The sequence below is a fragment of the Tubulanus polymorphus genome, chromosome 1 (genome assembly GCF_964204645.1).
Source record: "Tubulanus polymorphus chromosome 1, tnTubPoly1.2, whole genome shotgun sequence".
Classification (NCBI taxonomy): domain Eukaryota; kingdom Metazoa; phylum Nemertea; class Palaeonemertea; order Tubulaniformes; family Tubulanidae; genus Tubulanus; species Tubulanus polymorphus.
Window position 1 is genome coordinate 3,239,927 of NC_134025.1, and position 26,620 is coordinate 3,266,546.

The 26,620-nt window shown below is 36.5% G+C and overlaps 4 protein-coding genes across 5 annotated transcripts; 3 read left to right on the top strand and 1 right to left on the bottom strand.

Moving 5' to 3' along the window:
- Window positions 1-337: 337 nt before the first annotated feature.
- LOC141907235 (uncharacterized) lies at window positions 338-4,275 on the top strand. Of its 2 annotated transcripts, XM_074796830.1 has the most exons (7): window positions 338-511; window positions 746-1,009; window positions 1,245-1,399; window positions 1,577-1,748; window positions 1,836-2,450; window positions 2,591-2,725; window positions 2,807-4,275. In XM_074796830.1, the coding sequence occupies exons 1-7, from the start codon at window positions 472-474 to the stop codon at window positions 3,295-3,297; spliced, it is 1,872 nt and encodes a 623-aa protein (XP_074652931.1). In that variant the 5' UTR covers window positions 338-471; the 3' UTR covers window positions 3,298-4,275. The 2 variants fall into 2 exon arrangements, with proteins under 2 accessions (XP_074652931.1, XP_074652922.1); XM_074796821.1 differs by having other exon boundaries at window positions 2,591-4,275.
- A 3,549-nt stretch (window positions 4,276-7,824) lies between these two features.
- LOC141915091 (ras-related protein Rab-1A) lies at window positions 7,825-13,517 on the bottom strand. Its single transcript, XM_074806531.1, has 7 exons — window positions 13,335-13,517; window positions 12,259-12,331; window positions 12,001-12,048; window positions 11,872-11,919; window positions 11,340-11,435; window positions 10,945-11,076; window positions 7,825-10,717 (listed from the first exon to the last, which is right to left on the bottom strand). The coding sequence occupies exons 1-7, from the start codon at window positions 13,355-13,357 to the stop codon at window positions 10,520-10,522; spliced, it is 618 nt and encodes a 205-aa protein (XP_074662632.1). The 5' UTR covers window positions 13,358-13,517; the 3' UTR covers window positions 7,825-10,519.
- A 300-nt stretch (window positions 13,518-13,817) lies between these two features.
- LOC141903384 (adenylate kinase 7-like) lies at window positions 13,818-18,360 on the top strand. Its single transcript, XM_074791503.1, has 16 exons — window positions 13,818-13,923; window positions 14,186-14,362; window positions 14,463-14,571; window positions 14,659-14,753; window positions 14,997-15,107; window positions 15,187-15,270; window positions 15,344-15,429; window positions 15,513-15,603; window positions 15,700-15,777; window positions 15,872-16,150; window positions 16,409-16,649; window positions 16,770-17,030; window positions 17,561-17,641; window positions 17,728-17,867; window positions 17,943-18,101; window positions 18,181-18,360. The coding sequence occupies exons 1-16, from the start codon at window positions 13,831-13,833 to the stop codon at window positions 18,217-18,219; spliced, it is 2,124 nt and encodes a 707-aa protein (XP_074647604.1). The 5' UTR covers window positions 13,818-13,830; the 3' UTR covers window positions 18,220-18,360.
- A 741-nt stretch (window positions 18,361-19,101) lies between these two features.
- Window positions 19,102-25,975, top strand: LOC141915375 (presenilin-1-like). Its single transcript, XM_074806872.1, has 13 exons — window positions 19,102-19,230; window positions 19,753-19,805; window positions 19,941-20,043; window positions 20,441-20,629; window positions 21,912-22,096; window positions 22,760-22,901; window positions 22,980-23,047; window positions 23,121-23,341; window positions 23,428-23,526; window positions 23,628-23,750; window positions 24,023-24,286; window positions 24,588-24,700; window positions 24,796-25,975. Exons 1-13 carry the CDS (start codon window positions 19,102-19,104, stop codon window positions 24,949-24,951), a joined length of 1,845 nt encoding a protein of 614 aa, XP_074662973.1. The 3' UTR covers window positions 24,952-25,975.
- Window positions 25,976-26,620: the final 645 nt, after the last annotated feature.

A 26,620-nucleotide genomic window follows, 5' to 3' on the forward strand; every position in this document is an offset into this window, starting at 1 on the left:
TGTTTGTTCGTCTTTTATCCATCGATGGCTGCAGGATTAAAGAAAAACACCCCATGGAAAAGCAGTTTAATTAATAGAACGATCGTTAAAGCCAGTTAAGCGCCAGTTTAGTAAGTCCAGTTATGTCCCAAACGGTTCTATCTCTAGCCCCGCCACCGTGGTATGAGCTCTAGACCGTTAAGTGCTGCCCCTATACATCTCATTAGCGGCAAACTTGAGAACTAACTTCACTGCACGATATTCTTACCCTGGCATTCGAGTAAGTTAGTTCATATTTCCCCCACACAATTCAGTGAGGCGCCACTGTACGGTCAATTTTCCGCATCAATGATGGCTCTTCTTCGGAGAGCCGTCGCTGCTGCATTTATATTGTATTTTTGTGCGGTCGCAGCCAACAACGAACCCAGCGTACCCGACCTGATTAAAGTTATCCAAAGAGTCCTGTTGTTTTACAAATATAATCAAAATGAAATGATTCTTGATGGAGTATTTGGGCTGAGAATGTTGGAAGGTAAATTTTCTGGGTTGTTGTACTAAGTAACGAAGGAAAACGTCTGATTGATGTAGAGTAAAAACTAACTTCTTGCACTGATTTTCTGTGTATGATTTATATTAATTTGATCAAGAACTTTTTGGCTGTGAAAAAAATAATTGAGAGGTATGCAATTCTGACTGACTGATCGACAAACTGTTGTAATTGGAAGATGTGTTGTTATGATTGCACATGCCATATCTCTTAATTTAGGTCATTTGTCTTTGATACTGGAAGAGCAAGAAACAGATAAATTTCCTAAACTGAAAGATGACTTAATTTCCACGTTGGAAATGCTTCATAAAGAATCGTCGAACATCGCTGAACATACACTGCCCGGTATTAAGGAGAACTACGCGAAAGAATTTAATGATCTCGGTTTTCTTATCAGTCGTCCGTGGAAAGTTTGGAAGCCGCAGCGAAAATTAGACATGAGTAGAAAATGGCCGAAAGTTGAATGGGATAAGTCACATATCGGTAAATCATTAGAGAAACTAATGTACATTAACGATTGATTGGTTTTTACATACCGGTATATAGAATATGTCCCAAGTTTAAGACAATCTAATTACCTTCATACTGGATATAATGAACTGTCGGTTATGACGAATGTTTAGATTTTCTGGTGCCCTGAAGTTCATTCAAATGTTCCCTGTTAGGGTATGAACAATTTCATTTGTATAAGATACATTTTGATGCCGATTTATTTCAGTGATGAATGAAAAGAAAAGTGATAGTTGTATGAAGGAGTTGTTACATAAAAGATGTGAACCATCATCGAACTGTTTAGAACTAATGACCAGTACTAAATATATGACCGATTACGCGATTACCCATCAAGTCTTATACTCACAATTAGCCGAGGAGGTAAAGTTTATTAAGAGATACTGTTCATAAATGTATGCAGACATCATTGGGAGCGTTAAAATGACCATATGTTTAGAATAAGGATGTGGATAATGAGGGGTTGAAAATCTTGGGGATGTGTTTTTTATGAACTGGCCCTCACTGTAACTTGATTCTGAATTATCTTTCATCAAACAGGTTGGATGTCTGCCACGACTGGATCGCTGGCTAATAGCTCACGATCAGCCGGATGGTATCGCGGGTTGGCAGCACACCCTCTGCGCTAACATCTTGAATTCAATGCAGGAAAAATTCACCAAAGCAAATTATAAAGTTGTCAAAAGTTACCAGGATTTGTTTATGGAGGAACGTAAGTATATTATGAGCTGGCTGATTGTCAAAACTAACAAACTAATCGATCACTTTGCTTATATGTTTTTTTAAAAATGAATTTCAGAAATAGTTTGTGCCTCGTATGGATTCAAACGCGAGTTCTTGCATCCTCAATTGCTGAAGGAAATCATCTCATGGCAGAAGCCGAGCGGATGCTTCGGAAATACAGAAAATAACGAAAAACCTATTGCAAATTCTGAAGACGACGTCCCGTCGCAAAATCGAAGGAATAATCATCCTGCAAAACAGAAAAAAGTGAATGTAGCTAAACAAAGATACGACCAGATGAAGAGAGATAACAGAAAAACACCGCATCAATTAAATATAGCACGATTAACTCAACTGAAAGCTACTCATAGTCCGTACGCAGTTTTACATATCGCACAGCCACCAAAACTATCTTCAAAAGTCAATTACACAGATTCCGGAGCTGTTCTGTTGAATAAAAAACATTTATCTGTAGTTAATGATCGTTTACATCGCGTTGCTAAACAACCGCCAGTAAAAAGCGACGATCAACATCGTATCGCCGAGCTGAAACGTGCTGAAGCTGTTCTCAATAGAATCGAACACAATCGCAATATTGATGATAATCAACCCAAACAGAAAATAAAGCAAGCCAATGATAGGACGGATGATTCGATGAGAAGAAAACTTCTTTCGATGAAGCATTTATCAGGTAATATTTGAATCGAAATAATCCAACATAAATCTGATGAGGACGTATGAGTATCAGAGCGAACTTTTTGTTCTAAAGAATTCGATTATTTCATATTCTATTGACCCGCAGCAATCTAGTTATTGATGGAATTATTTCAGATGGTTGTGAAGTTCACGCGACTGCTGTGGCAGCCGGAGTGCTCGGAATATACCTGCATTACTTCCTCGAAGATCCAGCTGACATAGTCCGAGAACTTTCGATAAAATCGAACGGGAAAACAAATCCGTTGAGAGGTAATCAACCAGTGCATAACATTCCTTCAATCATCGGTCAAATCAGTCGAAATACTAGTCGAGTTTATGATTACGATGCAGGTGACGAGAACAAAGAGGATGAAGCAAATGATGAGGACGATTCGCCGGATCAGGCTAATGAGAATGACTACATCGATTCAAACGTTGCCCGAAATCAAGCCGCCCATACGCTGAATAAAATCAAACCGCAGAAAAAACTTGTTATCGGTCCGAACAGCATGAAACATCAGCCGGCAGACGATGCTGCAGATGATGATTACGATCGTTACGATTACGAAAAAGAAGATTCGAATAATAAAGACGCGAACGACGATAGCTACAACAGCAAGAATGAAAATAAAGACATTCACCTCGAAGAGAATCATCAACCGCGTCATCGAAAAGATTCGTCGAAAACGTCATCGCGTATTGACAATCATTTCAGCTCGTCACTACCTTACACCCACCTGTTATTTTTCGCCATAATTATGTTTGTTATGATATTTATAATGTATAGGTTTATAAAGAGAAGACGAGTTTCAATTCGATATAAATCATTTCCGAGAACTTAATCAATTCATTCGTGATTTTCGTTTATCTGATTATCGATATTTATTTATGATACATACTCTTTATCATTGATGTACTTATTGGCTGTATGAATTGTGACAGACTGATCTCGGGAATCATGTGTAAATGTGAGATTATATCATTCAAGTTGTACCTGATTTTCTGTACTAGGAACCCATAGATTCCAAACACACAACTGTAACTATATTCGTAGAGTAGCCGTGTTAACCTGGTTTAAAATAAGTAACGAGACGAGCAGTACTATATAGGTTAACTATTTGTTTGACGCACGAGCTTTCGCTACTAAACTGGAACTATAAACGCGATCTTTCAATGAGAAAAGTCGATATTGTTTGTAGTATATGTATTTTGAATTTTGATGGTCATTTATCATTTTCCCCTTGTAAACCGGTACTATTATTCCAAGTTTTAAATGCTCTTCATCTTCTTTGATCTGTGACCAAAAGTGTTTTTTGGGATGTTACTAATGATGTGATGTATTATTTTTATTACACAGTTAATCTGTAATTTATTATTTGTTGCGTTTACTTTGTTGAATTTTTTGTGGTTTGCTTTTTAGCGTTATTAATGGTCAAGCGATGCCATTATCTGTGGTTAGTAAGTAACCAATCACTTGGTGGTATCAGATATATTGCCTTGTAGGTTTGTGAAAATATTCAATGAAATCATCATGAAACTAAACATACAGACCGATGACTGATTAGTCTGTTGTGTATTGTATTGAAACGATAAGGGAATAGAACTAATAAATCGAAATGAGAGAAACTAGATATACACAAGTATTGAGAAATAATTGATTTTATTTCATTTACATTAGTCGAAATCATTGTGTATTTAGGTAACCCTAACCTTAACAGTAAAATGAAAACCAACGATATCTACATTTTTATGTTAATAAAATTTAAATAGAAAGTATCACTGTAAAAATTCTTATTGCATTCAATGTCCAACGTGTAACAGATTTTGTAAGATAAATATATGTCTTTTATATTATGTAAGATGAAACTTGTTTTGTTTGCGCTATTACGATCGATGTTGATATTCAGATCACATATTCAACATCATAGCTGTAACTTCTCTCTGAAGTTCTTCTGTTCGTTCTTCTGCGTCGAGTGTCAATTTGTGGAAATTGCCAAGAATTTCACGATAGCCTACAACAGAAAGATGAGGAAAGGATGCGTCTCTTTCGCAACAAGAGGCAATTACATTTACCACACGCTTTACGTCTGTCCATGTCATTTGGCCATGGTAAAACTGACCAGTCAAAATTACCTTAGAATTTTGACCTGTGTCAAACATACGATACGGACCAATTTAAATTTGCCCCCCACCCCCGTTACAATAGATCTCGGATAAGGGTTAGGTTTAGGGTCAGCTTTGTGAAAAAGCCACTTCCGTCATCTGAACGAATTGATTTAGTAATGAACGGACGCCTTTTGAAATTGAAATTTTGCCATTTTGGAGAAAATCTTACATTTGACCGTTTCTTGTAGAATGGGGAGGACTTCTAGATAGATATCTATCAACAATGGCAAAGGAATCTGAAATGAAAAGTAAAACGTATATGTAATTGGATCAATGCCAATAAAGCTGAAGGCACGTCGGTTGCAGTACCTGAGTTGCCGCCTTTTTTGCAAAACTTCTCATGAATTTTAAATGTTCCTCGTCCTGTTTTGAAATAGAGATACAAATTCAGATAGTCTTTCCTTCTATTTGTCTAATATTAAACCTACGTTTAATGAATATAGATTTGAATAATACGAACAATGGCGAATCCCATTTTGCTGTTCTGTCCATATTTATCTCGAGATTTCAGGCGCCATTTTCTCAAATTGACAATCGCACCAAGTCCAAGTGTCCCCAATTCTGAAAATATCGGGCTGGATGTAACTAAATAGCTAGTTTTATACATAGACTTATTTTTCTCGCAAATTCACCTTTCTTTTTCTGACCAGAGGTTCCAGGCTGAAAACGAAAATATCTTTTTTTGCAAATTACGCGAATTCTATGCGGATTATTTGAAGAAAAGGTCGACGTGTCTCGACACAATTCTAGGACCCATTTTCAAAACTGTAGTTTTTCTTCGGTTAATTGCGTCTTCAATTAGTCAGTTACTTGTCTATTGAAATCAACTATGCAGATTAGTTTGTAATCATTCAAGTAGAGATAGAATGCGAAGATCTCACCCTGAATTTAGAATACTTTCCGATGCCGAAATAATTACCTCTGGTTCAGTTGACGTCACCGATTTAGTCTTCTCTGAAAAGTCAAAATCACATTCTCAATGTATTTCTTACAATCAGAATCATAAAAACAATTTATACACTATAGATATTAGATGATTGAAATTTTAAACATTACCCGTAAAATCAGTTTTCAAAGTTTCTTGTGAGCCGGCTGAATCGGGTAAGCTGGTTTCACTAGATTGCATCGGTTCTACGAACAGTACTGCTCGACTACGATTACGGATTTTATCTAGCGTTGCATAAGATGTGGGTTTATTGGTTGGATCAGTTGCTAAAAATTGGTCATTCATTTCGGGACCGCCGTAAAAATTAAGAGCAGACATCTTTCGTTGACTCAGTACGTTCTCGTTGTGCCGTGGAAACTTGTGGGTCGAAATTCTGTAATTTCATTTAGTTGGTGTAATTTTATTTAATGCTTAGTTTGATCTCCCGTTGTCCGCCTGGACGAAAACGAGACTTATCAAAATTAATCGATTTTGGTAAAACTTCATTCGATGAACATTTGGGAGTAGATAAAAACTGTGAAATACTCACAAATTCCGTATGGAAGCACCATCGATTCGAGACAGTTTCCTATCGTTCTTCGGAAGCCCAATATAACGACCCTTATTCGACATCGTCAGCGGCTCAAAATCCTCGTGATCTGGATCATCTTAATTATGAGTAAAAACAGTAGCGTTTAAAACCTCTTCTGAATTAATGTGGAACAAACGATTGAATAAGACCTAACCTGCGTTTGAATCATCAACGACGATAAGACACGGGGGAGCGCTAGTTACGTTGACACTAGGAGAAACCGGCGATGGCGGCGCTTTCGAAGATGGACTACATGAAAGTGAAAATTGTTCATTATATATAGAATGATAAAACAATCGACCAATTACTGATAGAAAGGGGATCAATGTGTGGTCCACTCTCATAGCGATAGTGGTGCCATGAAGGTGGACCCCACTATCAAAATTATGATGTGGCAAGCCCCTTTGGTGAAAATCTTCAATGAATACCTTTCAACCTCTTCATCTGGAGGATTACCCTATAAATGAAAGCATACGTCAGATGAGGGTTTAAGTTTGATTTTAGGGAAACTGATTAAACTAACTTTTGATACATTGGTGATCCACGATTGGATCCCGATCTGTGAAGCATTTGCAACATCCTGAAAACTAATAATAGGAAACTTCGTGTTTCAAAGTGGAAAGCGACAGTTATTAAGCAATTGTTTATGGAGTGTTTTGTACCTATTATTATGAGAGTCTAAGTTGTTAATTCGTAGCGTAGGTTTATCCCCACCAAGTTTTGGAGAAAGTCCCACAGCAGCTGCCCACTGTTCATTCTTCGACATTCTTCTTGGTTTAGTGGGTCCGTAAGGTGCTCCATAATTCGTTCTGTCGGGACCTGTTCCTGTTGACCCTAATTTCCCACGGTCTGCCATTCTAGCTCGGGGACCTTCACACCCAGCCTCCCAGTCCGCCGCTGTGCCTCGCCCTTGGCACAAAAATAAGATCAGAAGTGTTTTCTAGCCACTGCAAGGCACAAAAATAGATCGGAAATCAACATAGAATATGAATTTGTAACATTCATTAAAAAATATTTCTTGATACACATGTTTTTGTCGGCGCCCGGACCAAAAAGTAAACAAATAAGATATCGTATGCTGCTGCCATCTAGCGGATTGCAGACGATGCATGTTTCCCCCGATGTTTCCCGTCATCTTCGATAAAAATCTTTTCTTTAGAGATATCATGGATTACCTTGTTGATATATCTAACTAAATTATTAATAATATTTTCTTGGAATCATCAGCGTATCAGTTAATTTAGCAGATTTATTGATTATCCATGTGGATCAACTGAACCGTGACGAGACCCGGGCACCAGTCTAACCATACTCGCCAGTGTAGACTTATGTACGGTCCCCTAGCGGAAATTCTGCGAACTGATTTAACAGCATAGACTGGTTGCCGGTCTAAATGAACGGGATAGACCGTTAACCATTCACGATTACATTAGTTCGCAGAAATTCCGCTAGGTGACCGTATATTTTGGCCACCACACTGGTGGCCTTTGAAAGAAATGATGTTGGTTGGGTAGTTAAAATCTATTTTTTTCCAACATCGATGTTTTAGATATTTCTCTTAAACTTTTGAAAACATACCTTTTTTGGCCATGATACAATCAATCTGTGCGATGAAACTGTGCAGTCTAAATATACCATCTTCTTTACGCTGTTATGAAGGATTCACAACATAACTCGAAGTAATAATTGTTATGTACACTCTATTTCTTTTATTATCATCTCTGATTTAAATATACAAATCAAGACATTCAATGTTGGCGATCCCCAAAGAAAATCCCCAATATAGACAGACAACCGAAGGCAGATGGTACCTGCTGCACATCTAGATTCCAAAATCCAAAACCATACTCGTTATTTAACAATCGATGACAATTATCAAACATTGCATTTACAATACACCGAATGAATTTTAACATCCAGAAATTCAATAATTGAACACAGAAGAAAAGTTTTGAGAAACTGATATTAGTCAGAAAACTCATAAGTTGTTATCATCATTAATTCTCAAAACACAATAAAAACACACTATTCATTAATACAAAATAGTATCTTCTTCGTTCAGTAGTTTAAACCCAGAGTTTGCACGGCACCGGTAGGTTTAGGATATGGTCAAACAAATTTGACTAGCATCTGCCTGTTATTTTACAGAGGTGGAATTATTAAAATAGTTTGCACACCATGCAAGTTAAGACCCTGAAAAACTTCGAGGGTCTAGTCAGGGGTTACCATGTTATAATCAATATTAAATAGTGACTGTAGCCAGCAAGACCAAACAATACTGCCAATTACATTCTGGACCAAAATTAGCTAAGTTTTCTTCATGGCATAGGAGACCAGAGGGTAAAGAATCTTCTAATTACACGCGAGATAATCAGAATGTTAAATTTGATTAATGAATGCACAGATGAGGACAATACAATAATACAGACATACAAGTGTACGTACATTACAGAGATTTCAAATTCAGTTTGGAAATTTTTAGTACTTATTTCAAAGTAAGCCATTTCAAGAAACTTCAACAGACAATCAACTCTTTAAGGAGGGAGGAATCTTCATCTTCGCAAACAATTAAATAATAATGAGCAAAATATCGATCGAAATTACAACCAAATAAATATAGATTTCTTATCTACGCGAATTTATGTCCACATAAGAATCATACCAAATGTGTTCACTGAGGGAATTACACAAAAATAATCAAACAATAAATAGGGACCTCAAGAGACAATGTGCGTTCCAACTTTCAACACTGGACCCAGGTCAACAAAAAAGAGTGGATGATGTAGAAATTGAACCATATACACTGTACTTGTTGGGGTTAAAATGTTGAGATACTACGAGTCATAAATGAGCTACATGGAATTCTGGAAATATGTTACAAATTAGTAAATTACAATCATTCATTCTCATATTATGTGTGAATCATTAAAATAAAATCATCTCTCAAAATTATGAAACTTGCTCATAAAATGATTTTCTCATGCAACGCTGGGAGAACACTAATCAAGGGCTGGATTTTCAGGAAAATCTAAATGAGAACCGATTAACTTAACAATAATTACAGAGTGGACTTGTTTTGTAATTACTACTTTTATATTAGCTTCATCTACTTAAATATTACAAAATTTTACAATTTCATTTTTACAAGATTTTCAAGCTACTAAATACTTAAACAGCTAACTTTTCGTAAAAAGTTGCGCAAGTTGCACTGAGGTCACAACAAATCACATCACCAGGAAAAACCTACCAGACTTTTAAAGCACCACTACATATTTCGATAAAAAGCATTTTTGGACGAATGTCGAGTTCTTTTTCCGTCATTATTGATCAAAGCAAAAATTTGGAGATTTGCAAATGCAACTACAGTGTGCAATTTGGAATGGAAAACTATGAAATTAAATATCATCTACCAAAAAATGAGGAAATATGCATATATAAAAATCCAGGAGAAAGTATACTGCATCTACCAGCTCAAAATAATAGTTAAATTCTAAACACATTTCCATCAAATATATGATTTTTCAACTGGTATTTGCTGAAGATTAATGCACAGCACACAACATCATTAACCTTAGTATCATACACCATGCATACGGATCACAGATGCGAAATTCCAGTTACAAATACACAGAACGCGAGCAAAAAATGTCGCGACCGGTGTACGATACTTTACGATCCGAAATATAATTAGAAACTTCCATCGCGCGCATTTCATCTTTAGAAAACATTCGAATTTTCCGTTGCTCAATGAAAACATTTCATCGCCATTTAGGACCGAGAATGATCGTCATCATTGTGTTAGCAACATTACGGGGAATGCATGAGAAGTCTAGAAGCTGTCACCACAGACGAGTGAAAACAAATAGCCCAGGAAGACAATGCTAGAGCCCAGAAATTGAAACCCCAACAAAGTCAAAACATGCCTCCACATGGACAAGAAAAGCTTCTAGAGCTAGAACATCGAAACTGTCGGTAGATTATGTACACATTTCATCAACACCATCCATAATTCTTAACTGGACTTAAATATATATTTATATATATATATTTATTCATTTGTTTTATTTATTTATTTATATACGATATATCATTTTAATGGTGGTGATCGCGTCTCAATGACATGAACACGCAGAAAAACAGCTCCGGATAATCAGATCATCAGATACACAGTCGAATGAACTTTCGAAATCAATATTACCATTACTTATATCCATCATACAAGTAATGTAAACCAAACGACTGCTTATTTTGTACAACTTATAATAATGTATGTATTACAATTTATCAATGATGACCAGTTACAAGAAACAGAGCTGTAGTTCTGCACTGAGCAGATGCAAAATGGCTGTTATGACCCACCCCCCAAATGTTCATTAACCACTCAGCAACATCCACCGCCAGACTGTTTGACAGGCGTGCTTGAGTTGATTTTTACATTCGGTTTTGTATCTGCAGATGGGGTTACTGGACCCATTCTATTCTTTATTTCCGCTGCCATTGTCATAAAGGCTTGTTCGACATTAGTAGCATTCTTTGCACTAGTTTCTAGGAATGGAACACCGAGCTGGTCAGCATATTCCTGCAAATAAATTCACAAATTTTACTATCCGCGTCTCTTAGTCTTAAAGTGTCCGTAGAACCCACTTAATTCCGATCATTCGCAACCCATGATTGCAACCAATCTAGATTGAACATCATATTCTATATATTTATGTATAGGTGGACCATAATATTAATCTGCATTAGATTGAAATCCGGATTAAACTAACCGAATTAAGTTAAGGTTTGAATATATCTATTACTAACCTTGGCTGTCGTATAGTCTACAACTTTTTTAGTGGTCAAGTCACATTTATTACCGACGAGAAGTTTATTCACATTTTCACTCGCGTATCGATCGATCTCCTGTAACCACTGTTTTACGTTGTTGAAAGATTCCTGCAATCGAACATAAAACGATATAATCAGAGCTTCATAGCAATAGTTTTCATTGCGAGATATATACATAAAGTAAACTGCGATTGCATCGGATCAATCAATTCTGAGGTCAGAGGTATGGGAATTCAAGGGCAGTTGGAGGAGGGAAGGGCCGATGAATTGGAGTAAGAAAATATATATTTATATATTGGATGCGACTATCCGAGGCAATCGACTCTGGAGCAAACAGTAAACCGTAAATCTTTACGAGTATGAAAAGTTACCTGATCTGTAACATCATATACAACTATAATACCATGGGCACCTCTATAATAACTAGAAGTAATTGTGCGGAATCGTTCTTGACCAGCCGTATCCCACTGTAAAACAACATTCAAAATAATGCCTTAAATATCATCATCTTAATATCCATGAAGTAAGAAAAGATAGAAATTTGCAATGTATCGAAGTGTCAAACCAACGATGACAAGTTTTTAACATTGAAAATATTCTTTTCAAACTTAACACATCATATCTTGAGAAAGTCATTATTAGTCATTCCTTAAGAAACCAAAATTGTTAAGCCTTTAATAAATTTTAGATTTCTTGGTGTTTCAAAATGTTCTGGTTGTTTCCATTTTGGATTCATCACTCGATTCATATGCAAGTTGTCATCACTTAAGCGGTCTCTATTTTGGTCATAATTTGTTTTTCCAATTCAATTTACTAAAGTGTAAGTCCTCATTTAGACTTAAGCTCGAGTTTTATCTGTAATAATACAGTGAACTCTTAGGTATTTTATTATCAACGACTTACTATTTGTAACTTGATTGTTTTCCCATCTAATTCTATTGTTCTGATTTTCTGTAATCAATAAAAAACAGCGATGAGCATTTCATGATTTACCGGTAAAAATCAGAAATATCGAATACAAAATCTACTCACAAAATCTACGCCAATGGTACTTATATAGCTTTCTGTATATGTATCATCCTGAAATCAAACGACAAATAAAATATTTGTATTGACAACAAAACATTTGAAATAATGACACTGAACCAATTTTCTCATAATGTGGACTCACAACCATGGAAACTGAAAATGTCTAAATAAGGGTCACTAAGAGAATAAGGACAGCTGTTACACTACATTTAATAGTATCACCAACCACTAGATTAACGTGGTCAGATATTATATACTTACAGCAAATCGTAATAATAAACAAGACTTTCCAACACCGGAGTCACCAATTAGTAAAAGTTTGAATAGGTAGTCACTAGAATAATAAAACAACACACAATATTAAATGTTGAAAATAGCACTACAATTTTTGATGATTTTTAAAGCCTTAAGAAAATCCAATTAAATGCGATCATTTTAGACATGTATCAATGAAGGTGAACAATATCTGGATTTGATCAAAGTCTGGATTAAATTGATCGGAATTTAGCAAATACAATTGCATTTCATAATTCAAATGCGATATTGAAATCCTTCAGGGTATCTCGCATGTTCACCAGAAACTGCCGGAGCATATTAATGGATAAAATATTGGAATTTCCTAAGCTGATAAAGTAATTTATTCAGCATCACTGCTGATGATATAATCCATCAAACACTGATCAGACTATAGAATATCAACGACGACAACAGACCAGCCTGATCAATAATGAAGACAGCTCTTCACTCGACGAGGCTAAATACCTGTCACTAATAACTGAAACGTTCGGTTCCCCTCCTTCTAATGATAACCTCTTCCTTCTAAACATTGATGAGAAGATCGAGACATACTTCGAACGAAAGTTAATAACCAGGTCGTCACCAGTGAATTTTACGAGTTGTCACCGGTTACAGGTCTGACCATGGGTCTAGGCTCCCATTTGGCTTTCCCATAACAGAACCCTAATATACTGGAATCTCATTGAACTCAGCCAAATATGTACAACTCAGATCCGCTTCTTTTGTACTGACACTCCACCAAAAAGAGTAGACAGACCAGCCCTCCCGGCCTAAAATTTCTCAAGTCCACGCACAGCGCCCTTAACTAAATAATCATCCTGACTCAATGAAAGTGTCCCTATGTGGCAATACGATGTATCAAAAATAATTTTACGCAAGTGAAACACATTCCTTGATTTTCAGATAAATAATAGATTCGGACATTATATATTTATTACTATCAAGTCAGAATCGAAGAATTTTTGAACGCGGAACGTCGCGGAAAACGGACACATTTTACTCCTTTACATTAATAATTACACGATAACAGGGCTACTTACTATTCGGGATTCATTGTGGACATGTTATTCTGAAGACTTTTAGTTGGGATATCTGTTTTCCTGACAAATAGACAAAGTTTGAATGGCAAAAAGACGAAAAATCAGTAGTTAATGCGTAATGACAGGTCGATCAGTGGTTTTCAATATGGCTTCCGCCTCCCAGAACAGCGCAATACGCCTCAGAGGGGGATATGCGTCATTGATAAATGACGTCATATTTTTGACGTGGCATCACGTGTTTTACACTTAAAGCTGATTTTATTTTTATCTGAGGGATATTTAACGGTATTAGTAGGTTTCCATTGCAACAAAGTTAACGACAAACCTCCCCTTGTATCAAATTGTATTACCGTTTTTTCGTATTTTTGGATGTAGGAAATGCTGACTGTGGCAAGCGATTGTAAAATTCGGTTAAAGCGATACTTGACTGGTTGCCGGTAAGCAGGCACCTGTCTACCCGGAAGTGTTGCCTGGTAACGACAGTACAAGTTTAAAAATGGCGAGTGTAGTCGATGATCTCGAAAAGCCCAAAAGCAAACGCTTATTTATCAATTCGGTGGATTTGTATCAAGGCCAGAATTTAGCCAAGGTTCGTAAACCATCAATATATCTTTACTCCATAAAAGATTGAAAATTGCTGCTGTTAAATTCGAGTGAAAACAATGGTATTGTGAAATGCAACGCAAATTCAATGAAATTTATTTTGTTTTGAGCCTGTGAGTGAGGGGAGGAAATAATTATTTAGGGTCTATATAGACAAAAACATGTAACGATGATTGAACTGTTTTCACTTTCTTTGGCAAATTGGAGGATATTTGTTCTTTCATCTAAATGTATTTTATTTCATTCAGTATCTTTCAAATTGTGTTGTTGGAGTGTCTGCAGAGGAAGGCGAAGAGGAAGAAGAGGATGCCAAGTCAATTGACAGCGGAATTATCCCTCCTCCTAAAGAGGGCTGCTATGAGATTATTGCCACCTTGAAAAATAAAGATGCCCCTAAGCCTGACTTTGTAAAAGAAATTATAAATGTGAGTTTTATGAACTCCTCATGAAATTATGAACTCATTGATCGCCTCATGCCTTATTCTACTGAGCTAATGATATAAATAATTCTTTTGATATTTTCAGTACCAATCGAAAGAGCAATTGTACGAGCATCTTTTTGAGTGCGATGTTATCGTCTATGATATAACTGAAGATCCTGATGAAATTGATGAAGCAACATGGGCAGTTTCTCGTACGTGTTCAACTGTAGAAAATCATATCATTATTTCACATTTCTGTGTATTTTACATCATTTCTTTAATCGCGATTTTTATCTCAGAACTCCACTCGGATTTGGATAAAATCGACAGCCAGAAAATGTTCATTCTCATCTCGACGGTTCTCACCTGGGCGAGAAGCAAGCCACTTGATCCGGTAAGTTTCAACTTCAAATACAGGCCTGCCAATCCTACTGCTTGAAACTGCTTGACTTTCCCTTAAATCAATCATCGATGAAAACTGTCTCTCAGTAGAAAAATAAGTATTCAATGCGATGTTAGACTGAGCACTTGTCACACTGTCTGGTGGGATAGCTGGTGTTGCAGCTCCACGCGCCGTTGAGATTTTACCACTAGCATTTCATCAGGCTTGATTTTCATGGGTATTTGCTATTTTTAGGATGATCCAGAGATTCCGTTTACCGAAGATGATTATCGTAGAAGGAAGGCACATCCAAACTTCAAAGATCATATCAGTGCTGAGAAAACTGTCATCAAACTTGGCAAAACAGTAAGCACTCGGAACTCTAATGCGTGCAACGTCGTTACAAAGTTTTTCTTCACCGTGGCATGTATTTTATATATTACAGAACAAGGCGAAGCTGGTTACATTTGTTGTTGCATCAGGTTTAACTTATGGCGCCGGAGAAAGTATCTTTCATTACATGTTTAAGGTAGGAATTCAGGACAGCTTTTTTATCCTTTATTTCTCACATGGATTCACTGTATTTTCTGGTAATATTACAGGCTGCATGGCACAACACACCAGAACTCCTGTGTTTTGGAAATGGCCAGAACGTAATTCCGACCCTACATATCAAGGATCTTGGCGGGTGAGTTTGAAATTATGATATCAATTGCTGGTAAATTAACCATGCCCCTTAAATCAAATTTGCTTTGACCATTGTGATTTCAGGGTTATTCAAAATATAGCTGATAGTCGTCCGAAAGTAAGGTATATTGTTGCAGTTGATGATTCACAAAATACCCTGGAAGAAATTGTCAAGGTAGGGAGCCACCAATATTTGATTAGAAATGTTTCGATAGAATAATAGTTAGAATTTTTAAGATGCATGATATAAAAAATGTGTATGTATTTTCAGAGTGTGAGTCAGAATCTCGGAACTGGTAAAATTCAGATCATTCCCCAAGAAGAGGCGTTGCTGGATAAAGATATCAAGGTAATTTTGATGTAAAGACAATGAATATTTGTGGTTCTTTATTCACTATATCATGATTGGCGTCATTTTTGTAATTTCATTATCTGTTTTTCAGCAAGCCGACTTTGACATGCTGTTAGTTGACCTACGCATGGATGCTGTTTTCGTAAAAGAAAACATGCGCATTCAATGGGTTGCTGAGACTGGAATTGTTGAAAATATTCAGAATGTCGTAAAAGAATACAGAGAAACTAGGAAGCTTCTACCAGTACGAGCGGCAGCGTTAGGGCCACCAGCTGCGGGGAAATCGACTGTAGTTAAAGCATTGTGTGACCATTATAAACTCCATCACATCAAGATTAAAGATGTCATTGATGAAGCTATGGAACTACTTGTAAGTAAATCAGAGGTAGAATTAGACAGTCAAAGAACTTGAACCCTCTCAGAATGGCCTGAAATGCCATCAAATACCTTGAGAATTCGAAATTCTGTTTTTTGTGCCTAATATACTAAGACATACGACTCGAGACTAGCAACTGTCAAGACTGATCTCTGGATCCACCCCTGTAAACTGCAAATGAATATCAATGTAAGTTCTCTAGTTATATTAACTGCAGATTTTCACAGATGGTTCTTATAAAACATTCTACAGGAAAAGAGTGCGGCAAGAGCTGACGCCGAAGAAGAGGAAGATGACGATGGCAAAGCCGCGGAAGATCAAGAACTTCTCGACCAAATAAATGAAAGCAAAGAACAAAATGGAAATAGAATCGATGATCAGTTTATTATCAGATTCTTCAAAGAAAAACTCCATTCGATGCCATGTCAGAACCAAGGTTTCATCTTGGATGGATTTCCGAAAACTTTGGAACACGCGAAAGAGTTATTTGCCGGTATGTTGATACGTAGCGCACTCGATGAGGTTCCACTGTATCCGATTTTTCACTCAAAAGACTGAACGACAAACCCCTGAACTACTTCTGGATATTGAGAATTTGTGTCAATTTTTTCAGCTGAAGATGAAGAAGAGGCTGAAGAATCTGCCTCTGCTAGTTTTGATAAAGCGATTATGCCGGAAAATGTGTTTGTTTTGGAGGCAAATGATGAGTTTTTGAAGAATCGTGTGATGAATCTTCCCGAGTCTGTCGTAGCCGGTACTCATAACACCGAGGATGGTCTAACTCGACGATTAGCTGATTACAGAGCTGCAAATACCGAAGACGAAACCGTTCTCAATTACTTCGACGAGTTAGAGATTCACCCGGATCATATAGGTTAGTTTCGATGTAGTAATGAGAATGAATATACTGGAATAAAACCATCGCACACCGATGCAGACCTGACTACGACTACTATTTAAAGGCTAAACAAAAATGATACCTTTTTTCTCCGCAGCGGTCATTTTTGTAAAATATGATAAAATTTATAAACAGTTCATTTCTATTGCGGCCGGGTCTGTTATGGTAAAATTGATCACGATTTTTAAAAAAGTAATGTATAGGGTAGATAGGCGGCCGGGTCAACATTTAAGCTCAGCAGAGCGGAGAAACAAGGTATCAATTTTTTTTAGCCTTAGTTTCGATGTAGTATGAGAATGAATATACTGGAATAAAACCATCGCACACTGATGTAGACCTGACTACGACTACTATTTAAAAGATGTTACTACACTTTCTAAGAGCTCGAGGACTCCTAGAATATATCAAAATACTCTCAAAGATCGGAATGATTTCATTTTTAATTTGATTCCTATTTATTATCTCTGGTAATCTGGTTTGTTGATGTGATTTATCTAACTTTACAGACGTGATGAAAGACTCATCGGAAATGATGCATGACACTGTTGAGAGGATGAAAAAAGTAATGGGAGAGCCAAGAAATTATGGTAGGTTTTTTTCAAATATCCACTCCGACTAATTTGTAGTGAAATTAGTATCGAATGAACTATAAGATTGTGTATGTGTATTTTAGGTCCCACGATCGAGGAACAAGAAGAAATGCGTCGTCAAGAAGAAGAGGCTCAGTTGAAGCGAGAAGCGGATGAAAAAGCCGAAAAAGAAAGACAGGAAACTGAAGAAGCAGCGGAAAGGAAACATCGCCAAGAAGAATGGGTAAATATACTACGTTTAGAAAAGAAAAAGATGGAAATCCATTCTAGTTTTTAATGACATTTTTTCAATTTCTAGGGGGCTCGTTTGGACGAAGTAAAGCGTGAAGAATATGAACTTCTCGAAACGCAATCTATTCCTTTACGTAATTACCTGATGAAACACGTAATGCCTACTCTAACTAAAGGATTAATTGATTGCTGTAAAGTTCGTCCTGATGATGCTATTGATTATCTGGTGAGGTCAACATTCAATCTAAACCACCCTTTAGTCTTACTGCATATCTTTGTCTAATTCATCTGCACTTTTTTTTCAGGCTGAATATCTTTTTCAACATAACCCTCAAGTGGATTGATTCATCTTCGATATCATTGATTCTAATGTAGTTTGATTGTGATTCAAAGTTTCCGTCCATTTCCAAAATTCTTCAATAAAATACTTTTCCATCATATTATATCAATCTCTAGCTGTGATTATTTTTGAACTCATTGTGTAAATAAAGGTTAATTTATATATATTCAATCACTTGAGTTTATTGTTTCTTTCTGTCTTTTTGGGGTTTCGCTGTTAGTTTGTTTGAGTCATAACCTGTCTGTGGTTTAGTTTCACGATCGGATGTTTTTACGCTGGTATAAGCGCATCTGATTATAAAAGTTTACCACCAATGACTTGGTAACTAATGGGCGATGTGCTCCTTCTCACTAGTGCGGGTCCTTCGATATATCCCGAAACTAAGTTACATTAAGACCGGCTAGTGCTGCCACCAGACGAGGAAATCCTTAATATTACGTCATTTACTTCCGCCTTCGGTATATAAAATATTTAGCACAATTTTTAAGAAGTAAGTAATGCGTAACAACCGCTTTAAACGTGTTTTTATATCATAAGATGAATTTGAATAGTTGAATTTATGAATAGTAAATCGGGTGAAACATATTCACTGTGGCTTGTGTGTCTTATGTCTTCGTATTTCGAAAGTAAATCTTACTTTTTAAGGGATTCCCCGTAACTACTAACACAAAAAACAAAAAATGAACCTCCGCCCATCCACGGCGTAATCTATCATCAACACTAGACCTGCTAAGTAGATAATTATTGTATTTTACTGATTTAATTGGGTTTGCTAAATTCTAATCAGAAATGTCTTTTTTTATTCACAGGTTGTAGAGAGTATATAGGCTAACGTACGTGAATGTATGACTCAGTCAATGCTTAGCTAGATAATCATTGGATAATAATGACCGATTCGGAGAGTACAACGAGTGTTCCGTTGGCATTTCCAGATGATGAAGTGCTGGTCCGTCCAGGTCAGCGTGGTTTAGGAGTTACATACAGAGGCACTACTAATAATATACAAAATGAACGGGTATGTTTTCACTTGATGTGTTCTTTAAAAAGTCAGTGGGTTAAAGGCATAGTGTTCATCCATTGTTCCATTCTGAGAGGTTACCCATAAGATAGTCTGGTATTTAGATGTAGTCTAATATTTTCCACATCTATATTATCTGCTGAGCCTAGCTTGAAAAAAAGAGATATAGCCTTTATAGTCTATCCGGTGTTTCATATAATGAATAATCAAAATTGATTTTGATCTTGGTAAAACTTTTTGGTTACTAGTGATTGAAAATTGTCAATGTTTTTTCTATCATTAACTACACTAGAAAATATTTAGTCTATTTTTCAAATAAAATATTTCTATAGCCATTTGAAGGATTTTTTTTTGAAAGATTGTAAATTTTAGGTACTTACCAGTACTAATAATAATGATAATAGCTATTGTATTTTATGCAATTTTGAATTCCATGAAATCCCCTTTCCAAAAAAGAATATTTATTTCCAAATATTTGGATACTTTTTAAGGGAATTCTGACATGAATTATTCTATGAGGGAGATCTTATTGAAAATTTTGGACTCACAGATGATTACTGTAGTCACGTTGGGTAGGTGATATTATTGATGCAGTGATGATCTCATCAGTCTTTGCTCTAGTGACAACCTGCAGCAGCAGCAGCAGCAGCAGCAGCAGGGAACGGCGAGCATAGTTTATCATTAATTATCATCGTATGAAACTGTAGATGTCGTGTGCGAGCTGACTCATTGAGAATGGCGGCTCACAAGAGCTGTCGAACGACTTGGCCGACTATCGATGGCAAATATTGTTATAAAATAGCATTTATTGTATGTTCTATAGTGGATTTTGATTAACAGCGTTATTCTGTAGATATCGTCTCACGTTTCTATGATTTTGTTTAGTATTATTTTAGTTCAGTATTCGTTATCGGGTCCGTTCTATTTTGGTTGTCAATGTAAACTATAATAAGATTCGTAGACGAACGATATCAATCAATGGATATTTTCTATATTCTCGAAGTTCTGGATAATTCTATTTCCGTCGATTAATTCAGCTTCTAAGACATGTTGTGCATCCTAATTTTTCTTATCAGTATTTCATCTTCGGAATTATCTGTTTTTCTCTGTATGAAGAGCTAGATTTCTAGGGCTTCTAATTCGTTATTTTGTGTATTTCGAGCTGTTAATCATAATCTCAATTATCTTATCGGATGTTTGTGTATAGACGGACTGCGATACAAGCACGAGCCCGACCGAAGCATTTTTAAACCGAAGGAGTTTAGCTCGTCTAGGAGAACGTAATTTAGATTCCGAGGAATACGCCAATTTACTGAGTGATACAGACTTTGTAGAGCACACGCGTGCTAATGATGATAGCACTAGTTTACAAGATGGAGTTTTGGTGTTTGAATTGGTAATATTAATGCATGTTTATTATTAGCTTAAATTGTTTTATTCTAGATAATGTACATATCATATCGGTTTCGCAGCCATTTAGGAAAAGCCTTTTGTTCTATGATTTGACTTGTCATCTGTGTTTGTCGCAAACATATTGGTCAAATAGATTGGAATGTTTGAAATGTGAAAATTGTCTCAATTTAGATTTTTCATTAATTTTCTAACTGGCAGCACAATTGATTTTACTTTAAGATATCCATTCTGAACACTTGCTACTGGCTTGTCACTGAATCCATTGAGAATACAGTATGTAAATCGTGTGCAATGCGTTAACGTTAGGCCTATATGTTACTACAGCTGTTGTCATAGGCTGTGATAGTGATAGAAATTTGAGGCATTAATTCGTATCATGGCTGAAACGTCAGAACAAAAATCGCCGGCTCCGAGTCCCGTGAGCTCCCGAGACGAAAGTAAGGCTGAAAGGCTTAATTTGCTGATGAAGAATGTGGTAAATTCATTGAATTACACGGTGTTTAGAGGTTTATAGATATAGAACAGGCGTCATGAATTTCTAGTAGATGTCATATCGCAATTATTGATTTCTCTCATGGATTTGATTTTGTGCGTTTCCTCTTGCTCCTTATCATGTTTATCCTTTTATTCAATTGGTTTCTCTTTATTTGGAAATAGTTAATTTGTTGATGCCGCAAAAACCATTATGCGTATCTCGGGGTAGTGTGTAAGTGGTGGATGTGCACTATGTCATCAATATTGGGGGTAGACAATTTGTCGGTTATTTCAATTGAATTAAATTGTCGAACCGGCCAGTGATTCAGGCCATTTTGGTACTCCATGCACTGCGGAAACACTTGAGTTCTGGAATCAATTCATTAATTCATCATTAAGGAGTGATCAGTGTTGACGATAAGAGGCAATAGTGCTATATTTTTCAAGACATCAATAAACTTTCAAGTTGGATTTCTTGTTCGGTATTACGAGATAGCGAGCGCGTGTATTGATTGATTTGTACGCCGTGATATTTCGGATTAATTAATGATGAGTCTCATGTTGTCATTGTAATCGGCTCAGTATTGATGGCACTCGTATGTTAACTAGAGTTAAGGGTACCGAGTGGTTTGAAGTCTAACCTCGTTCTATGCTGTCGGTTGAACGAGATTAGAATATCGACGAGCCAGGATCTATTCTACCTGTACACTTAATGCACGCAATGCTGCCATCATCCACATGCGCACCGCGTACGTAAACGCGATTAACAAAGCTATTTTGGTTTTTTCCAGTCCGACCGTCCTGGACGACAGAATGACCAAGGAAGCGTCACTGAATCGGAAGAAGAAGAGGAAGAGACGTTACTTTACGGCGCCAAACATGTCATCATGTTGTTCGTCCCAGTCACCCTCTGCATGTTGGTTGTTATAGCAACAATCAGTTCAGTTGCGTTCTACACAACGAGGACCGTTTATTTGTAAGTTTATACCTTACATGACAATTATGCGTGTTGGTTTGTGATAAGAACCAATGATTGGTAATGCCGCGTTGGCGCGTGTTCTGATAATCTTGTTACCGTTGCTTTCATTAAGCGGCACCGGTAACTGTATGATAATCGTTCACTTGCTGTAAACGTCGCTGTAGACGCCTTGCTGTAAATGGCTTTTATATTTTGCCCGCAGAAAATCCAGTGGTGATTTTAACACCCAAGAAATATCTGACATGGTTCCCATAGAACAGGGAAATTGGGAAAAACTCGGGAATTTAGAAATAATAATTCCCGGTTTGGAAATATTTGGGAATTTGAAAAATTTTCCTCAAATCAGGGAAATACTTGGGAAATTCATTACATTTCACATATTGCATTTGCCAAGGGCAATTTTCTTCAGCAATTTCCCTTTAAAATCACCTTTATCAACCAGTCACCGCTAAAATGTTGACTGTTGAATGACGATATGTGTTCATTTCCATTTGGGAAAATCACCCATGAAATACTTGGGAAAAACTAGGGAATTTTGAATTCATATAACTGTGGGAACCATGATCTGATATCTGCTATTCTCTGCAGCTATTTGTCCCGTTAAGCATTTTTTATGCTTTTTCTCTTCCATGTTCTCAGATTTTTGAATTTTTTTTTTAGAGTTTATACACCATTCCACGAGGACACACCAGAAATCGGAACTAAAGTATGGCAATCAATAGTCAACGCATTGATCCTAATGGGAGTCATTGTGGTTATGACAATATTTTTGATAATTTTATACAAATACAAGTGTTACAAGGTAAAGTAACCACCGGTTAGTGTATCATATTAACAGATGTTTAATCAGTCATTAGAAGAATTTGTTTAATTTTTACAGTTTATTCACGGTTGGTTGATCGTATCATCTCTTTTACTTCTCTTCCTGTTCTCATACATTTATCTCGGGTAAGATTTGATCCTCATAATTCTATTCGCTACCTTTACCACGTCATGTCGTAAATCATTTTATCCATTTCAGGGAAGTTTTGCGTACGTTTAATGTTCCTATGGATTACATTACGCTTGCGATACTTATTTGGAATTTCGGAGTTGTGGGTATGATTTGTATACATTGGAAAGGTCCACTCCTACTTCAGCAAGCTTACCTTCTCCTAGTCAGCGCTCTAATGGCACTGATTTTCATTAAGTATTTGCCAGATTGGACAACTTGGATGGTGCTCGGTGTTATCTGTATTTGGGGTAAGTAGAAATAACTCGACATTATCTCATACATCAAAACTACCCGGTAAACTGACAGTAAGATGTTTATCCCGATTTGTTTATAGATTTAGTCGCTGTGCTCTGTCCGAGAGGACCTCTCAGGATGCTTGTAGAGCTCGCTCAAGAGAGAAATGAACCGATCTTCCCGGCTCTCATATATTCTTGTGAGTGCATTTAAATTTCGAACTCGATCATGCGTAAAACACCGATAAATCTATAATATCTTCATTTTCATCAATTTCTGTTCCTGTATTTATTTTCGTAGCGACGGTGATTTACTCAGTTGCGACGATGGCCGATGGCGATGATTCCGAAAGTGGCAAGAACAAAAAGAAAAAGAAGAAGAAGAAAAAGAGAGGAGAAAATGGACCAGGTGAATTGATAACTGGTGATTTGACACATTTTTCATGTTCATCAATGGTTGCGTACATGAAGAAGTAGCCAATATTTGTTCCCCTATCCCTATGAATATTACTTGATGAATATCCCTTACACAGCTCCCTGTGGTGGCACTATTTGTTATACAGTAGCCAATATTTGTTCCCCTATCCCTATGAATGGTACTGAATTTCCCTTACACAGCTCCCTGTGGTGGCACTAGTTGTTATACGGTATCGGTACCGGGTTCAAATAGTAATTTCAAATTGTTTTATAATGAAGCTGCTATGCCGGAAGGTGCTACAGCTGATCCCGAAGATGATGATGAAGGAGGTTTTACCGAATCAAACTCGCAGCGTCAGAGAGGACGTGCTGATTTATCCGGTAGTAGCATCGATTCTACGCAGGGGAGATCAGCGATCGCGGCGCTCGCCGAACCAGATGAAAGAGAAGTGCAGCGTGAGCAGGTGTCTACTACTGGAAACTCTCAAACGAGTAATGGGTCCGGTAGCGTTCAAAGCAGTTCACAAACAGAACAAGAAGAAAGTAAGAATTCTACAACTAATATCTGTCAAATTTATCTGAATGATTAGCTCATGATAAAACACTTGTTTGTTGTTAGTTTGGAATTAAGCACTTAGTAACTCGTAGTATATATATAGATCCATCCAAGTCCGTCAAATTTTTTCAACAAAGATAATTGGTGTATTTCATTGGTCTGGGATTACACCTAATATTGCCTTTTTGGACATCAAAGTTCCCTTGGTTGCAGCCATAACTGTTTGACTTGGCATTTCTGTGGACTTTTCCCAATACAATTTCTGAAGAGATTCTCTTTGTTTTGTAGGAGGTGTTAAATTAGGTCTTGGAGATTTTATTTTCTACAGTGTATTAGTCGGCAAGGCCTCTTCCTATGGAGACTGGAACACAACCTTGGCTTGTTTCGTAGCCATATTGATTGTAAGTGCACTGTATGAAATATACTCAAAAAATTGCTCTTTATTGTGTGTTTGTTTTCATTTGTAAAATCATTTTTTTCTCATTTTTTTTTTCAGGGTTTATGTTTCACGTTACTTTTATTAGCAATATTCCGTAAAGCCCTACCAGCTCTTCCTATATCGATCACATTTGGATTAATATTCAATTTCGCGACGATGAAACTAGTGCGACCGTTTATGGAAAGTTTAGCCGATGGACAAGTTTACATCTAGCAGAATGTTTATCAATTCTTGGACAAACTGCTGTTGAAGCTGTGAAATATCGCTGATAAATGAACGCAAATTGACACAATCCTGCATTGATTTGTAACTAAATTGCGTTTATCGGCTAAACCTGATCACATCATTAGATGGTGCTGCCACCTCGTAACCGTTGTATTAAACAAACCACTTCATTCAAGATACTCCACTATTTAGTTTTGATATAAAGTGATTAATTATCATATAGCGTTTATATGTAAATGTGTATACTTAAAACAACACCTTGAAAGCATGAATTCAATCTATTTCTTGTACACATCCACTCGAATATAATCTCTTATTATGAGTATGTTTGCTGTTAGTTACATCAACAACTGATGAATCTATTTCTGGTTTAATCATTTTAGAATAGGATTAAAATTCGACCGATCCTGTATTCGATTTTAATGTGAAATTCGTGTCACAATTGATGCAATTCCATTCAATCTTGTCGATGTAACAAAATACCTTGGTTATGGAAATAACTTATTGAAACTGTAAATGTTAATTTATGTCGAACTACGCTTTGAGTCTTGTGCGAGATAATCATGAAATTCTCTGTAACGGCATTATCATGCTTGTATGTGCGTTATGCGAGTAACTTATTTATTAGATTTAGTTCATGGAAGCTGTTCATTTGAATAAATGGCTTTACGTGTATATCATCATCATCGGCATCGATCGACAGTTTCTGAAAGCAGTATGTGACATGATTTAGATTTAGTATCCATGCACTAGCTATTGTGAATGTAATCATCGTCTTCGGTTACATTGGCTATTGATGTTTCCTCAGAAGCAGTCGATCTCGCGTAATTGACATCGCGATATTGTGAATATTGATAATACACATCGTACAAACGAAGCTTAAGCTAATGTACATGATCAGTGTAATTAGTATACATAAGGTATTTGTTAATATATGTATATACTGATTTGTACCGGCCTATGCATGAAGGCCTTTGCTTGTACAGATTTATGCAATTTGCATTAAATAAACATGGTATTTATGTATATAAAATTAAAATCTATCCAATCTTTAGTTTCTTTATTCGATTTTGTTTGTTCGGCGAGTAATGTTTGTCTAACTGTCAGGTTCTACGTTCAACTCGACTAAAACACAGGAGTTATTGGCGATATTAATTATATCACCTGGAACGAATGCGAAATCGGTACACAGAAAATCAACTCCAACTGAAAAGGATGAATTGTAATCATGCTGAGTTGAGTGTGTTGCTGGAAAGAGGTGGCTTCGTATGAAGTGAAAGCGATTACAGATCAAATTACAGTTGACAATATTGATTCATTTACATGAATACATCCGCGCCAATGTCATTAATATACAGTAGATTAAGAAATGCATAGATAGATTAACATGAACGGAACATTCTGTACAGATACAAACCACAAATCGTCAGCTATCGATTTATCTACCTCTTTCTAATCGCAATTTCGAAATATCTGAAATTTGGGCCCGAAAACCGAAACTACGATTCCTGAATAACCAGGTACGATAATGGTAAAAGTGCAATTATTGCTTTGGAATGTGAATGAACTATCGAGATTTATATATGAATCTATATTTATATATATATATATATTCATATCAACATGAAACGTTATCAGATGTATAACTACTATACAT

Coding starts and splice junctions, on each gene's coding strand:
- LOC141915375 (XM_074806872.1), top strand. CDS start 19,102: ATGACCGATTCGGAGAGTACAACGAGTGTTCCGTTGGCATTTCCAGAT. Junction 20,044..20,440: donor GTTATAAAATAGCATTTATT/GTATGTTCTATA, acceptor GTTTGTGTATAG/ACGGACTGCGATACAAGCAC. Junction 20,630..21,911: donor GAGTTTTGGTGTTTGAATTG/GTAATATTAATG, acceptor GGTTTTTTCCAG/TCCGACCGTCCTGGACGACA.
- LOC141903384 (XM_074791503.1), top strand. CDS start 13,831: ATGGCGAGTGTAGTCGATGATCTCGAAAAGCCCAAAAGCAAACGCTTA. Junction 13,924..14,185: donor AAGGCCAGAATTTAGCCAAG/GTTCGTAAACCA, acceptor TATTTCATTCAG/TATCTTTCAAATTGTGTTGT. Junction 14,363..14,462: donor TTGTAAAAGAAATTATAAAT/GTGAGTTTTATG, acceptor TGATATTTTCAG/TACCAATCGAAAGAGCAATT.
- LOC141915091 (XM_074806531.1), bottom strand. CDS start 13,357: ATGTCCACAATGAATCCCGAATA. Junction 12,049..12,258: donor GTTTATTATTACGATTTGCT/GTAAGTATATAA, acceptor GTTTGATTTCAG/GATGATACATATACAGAAAG. Junction 11,920..12,000: donor GTACCATTGGCGTAGATTTT/GTGAGTAGATTT, acceptor TATTGATTACAG/AAAATCAGAACAATAGAATT.
- LOC141907235 (XM_074796821.1), top strand. CDS start 472: ATGATTCTTGATGGAGTATTTGGGCTGAGAATGTTGGAAG. Junction 1,010..1,244: donor ATGGGATAAGTCACATATCG/GTAAATCATTAG, acceptor GATTTATTTCAG/TGATGAATGAAAAGAAAAGT. Junction 1,749..1,835: donor GGATTTGTTTATGGAGGAAC/GTAAGTATATTA, acceptor AATGAATTTCAG/AAATAGTTTGTGCCTCGTAT.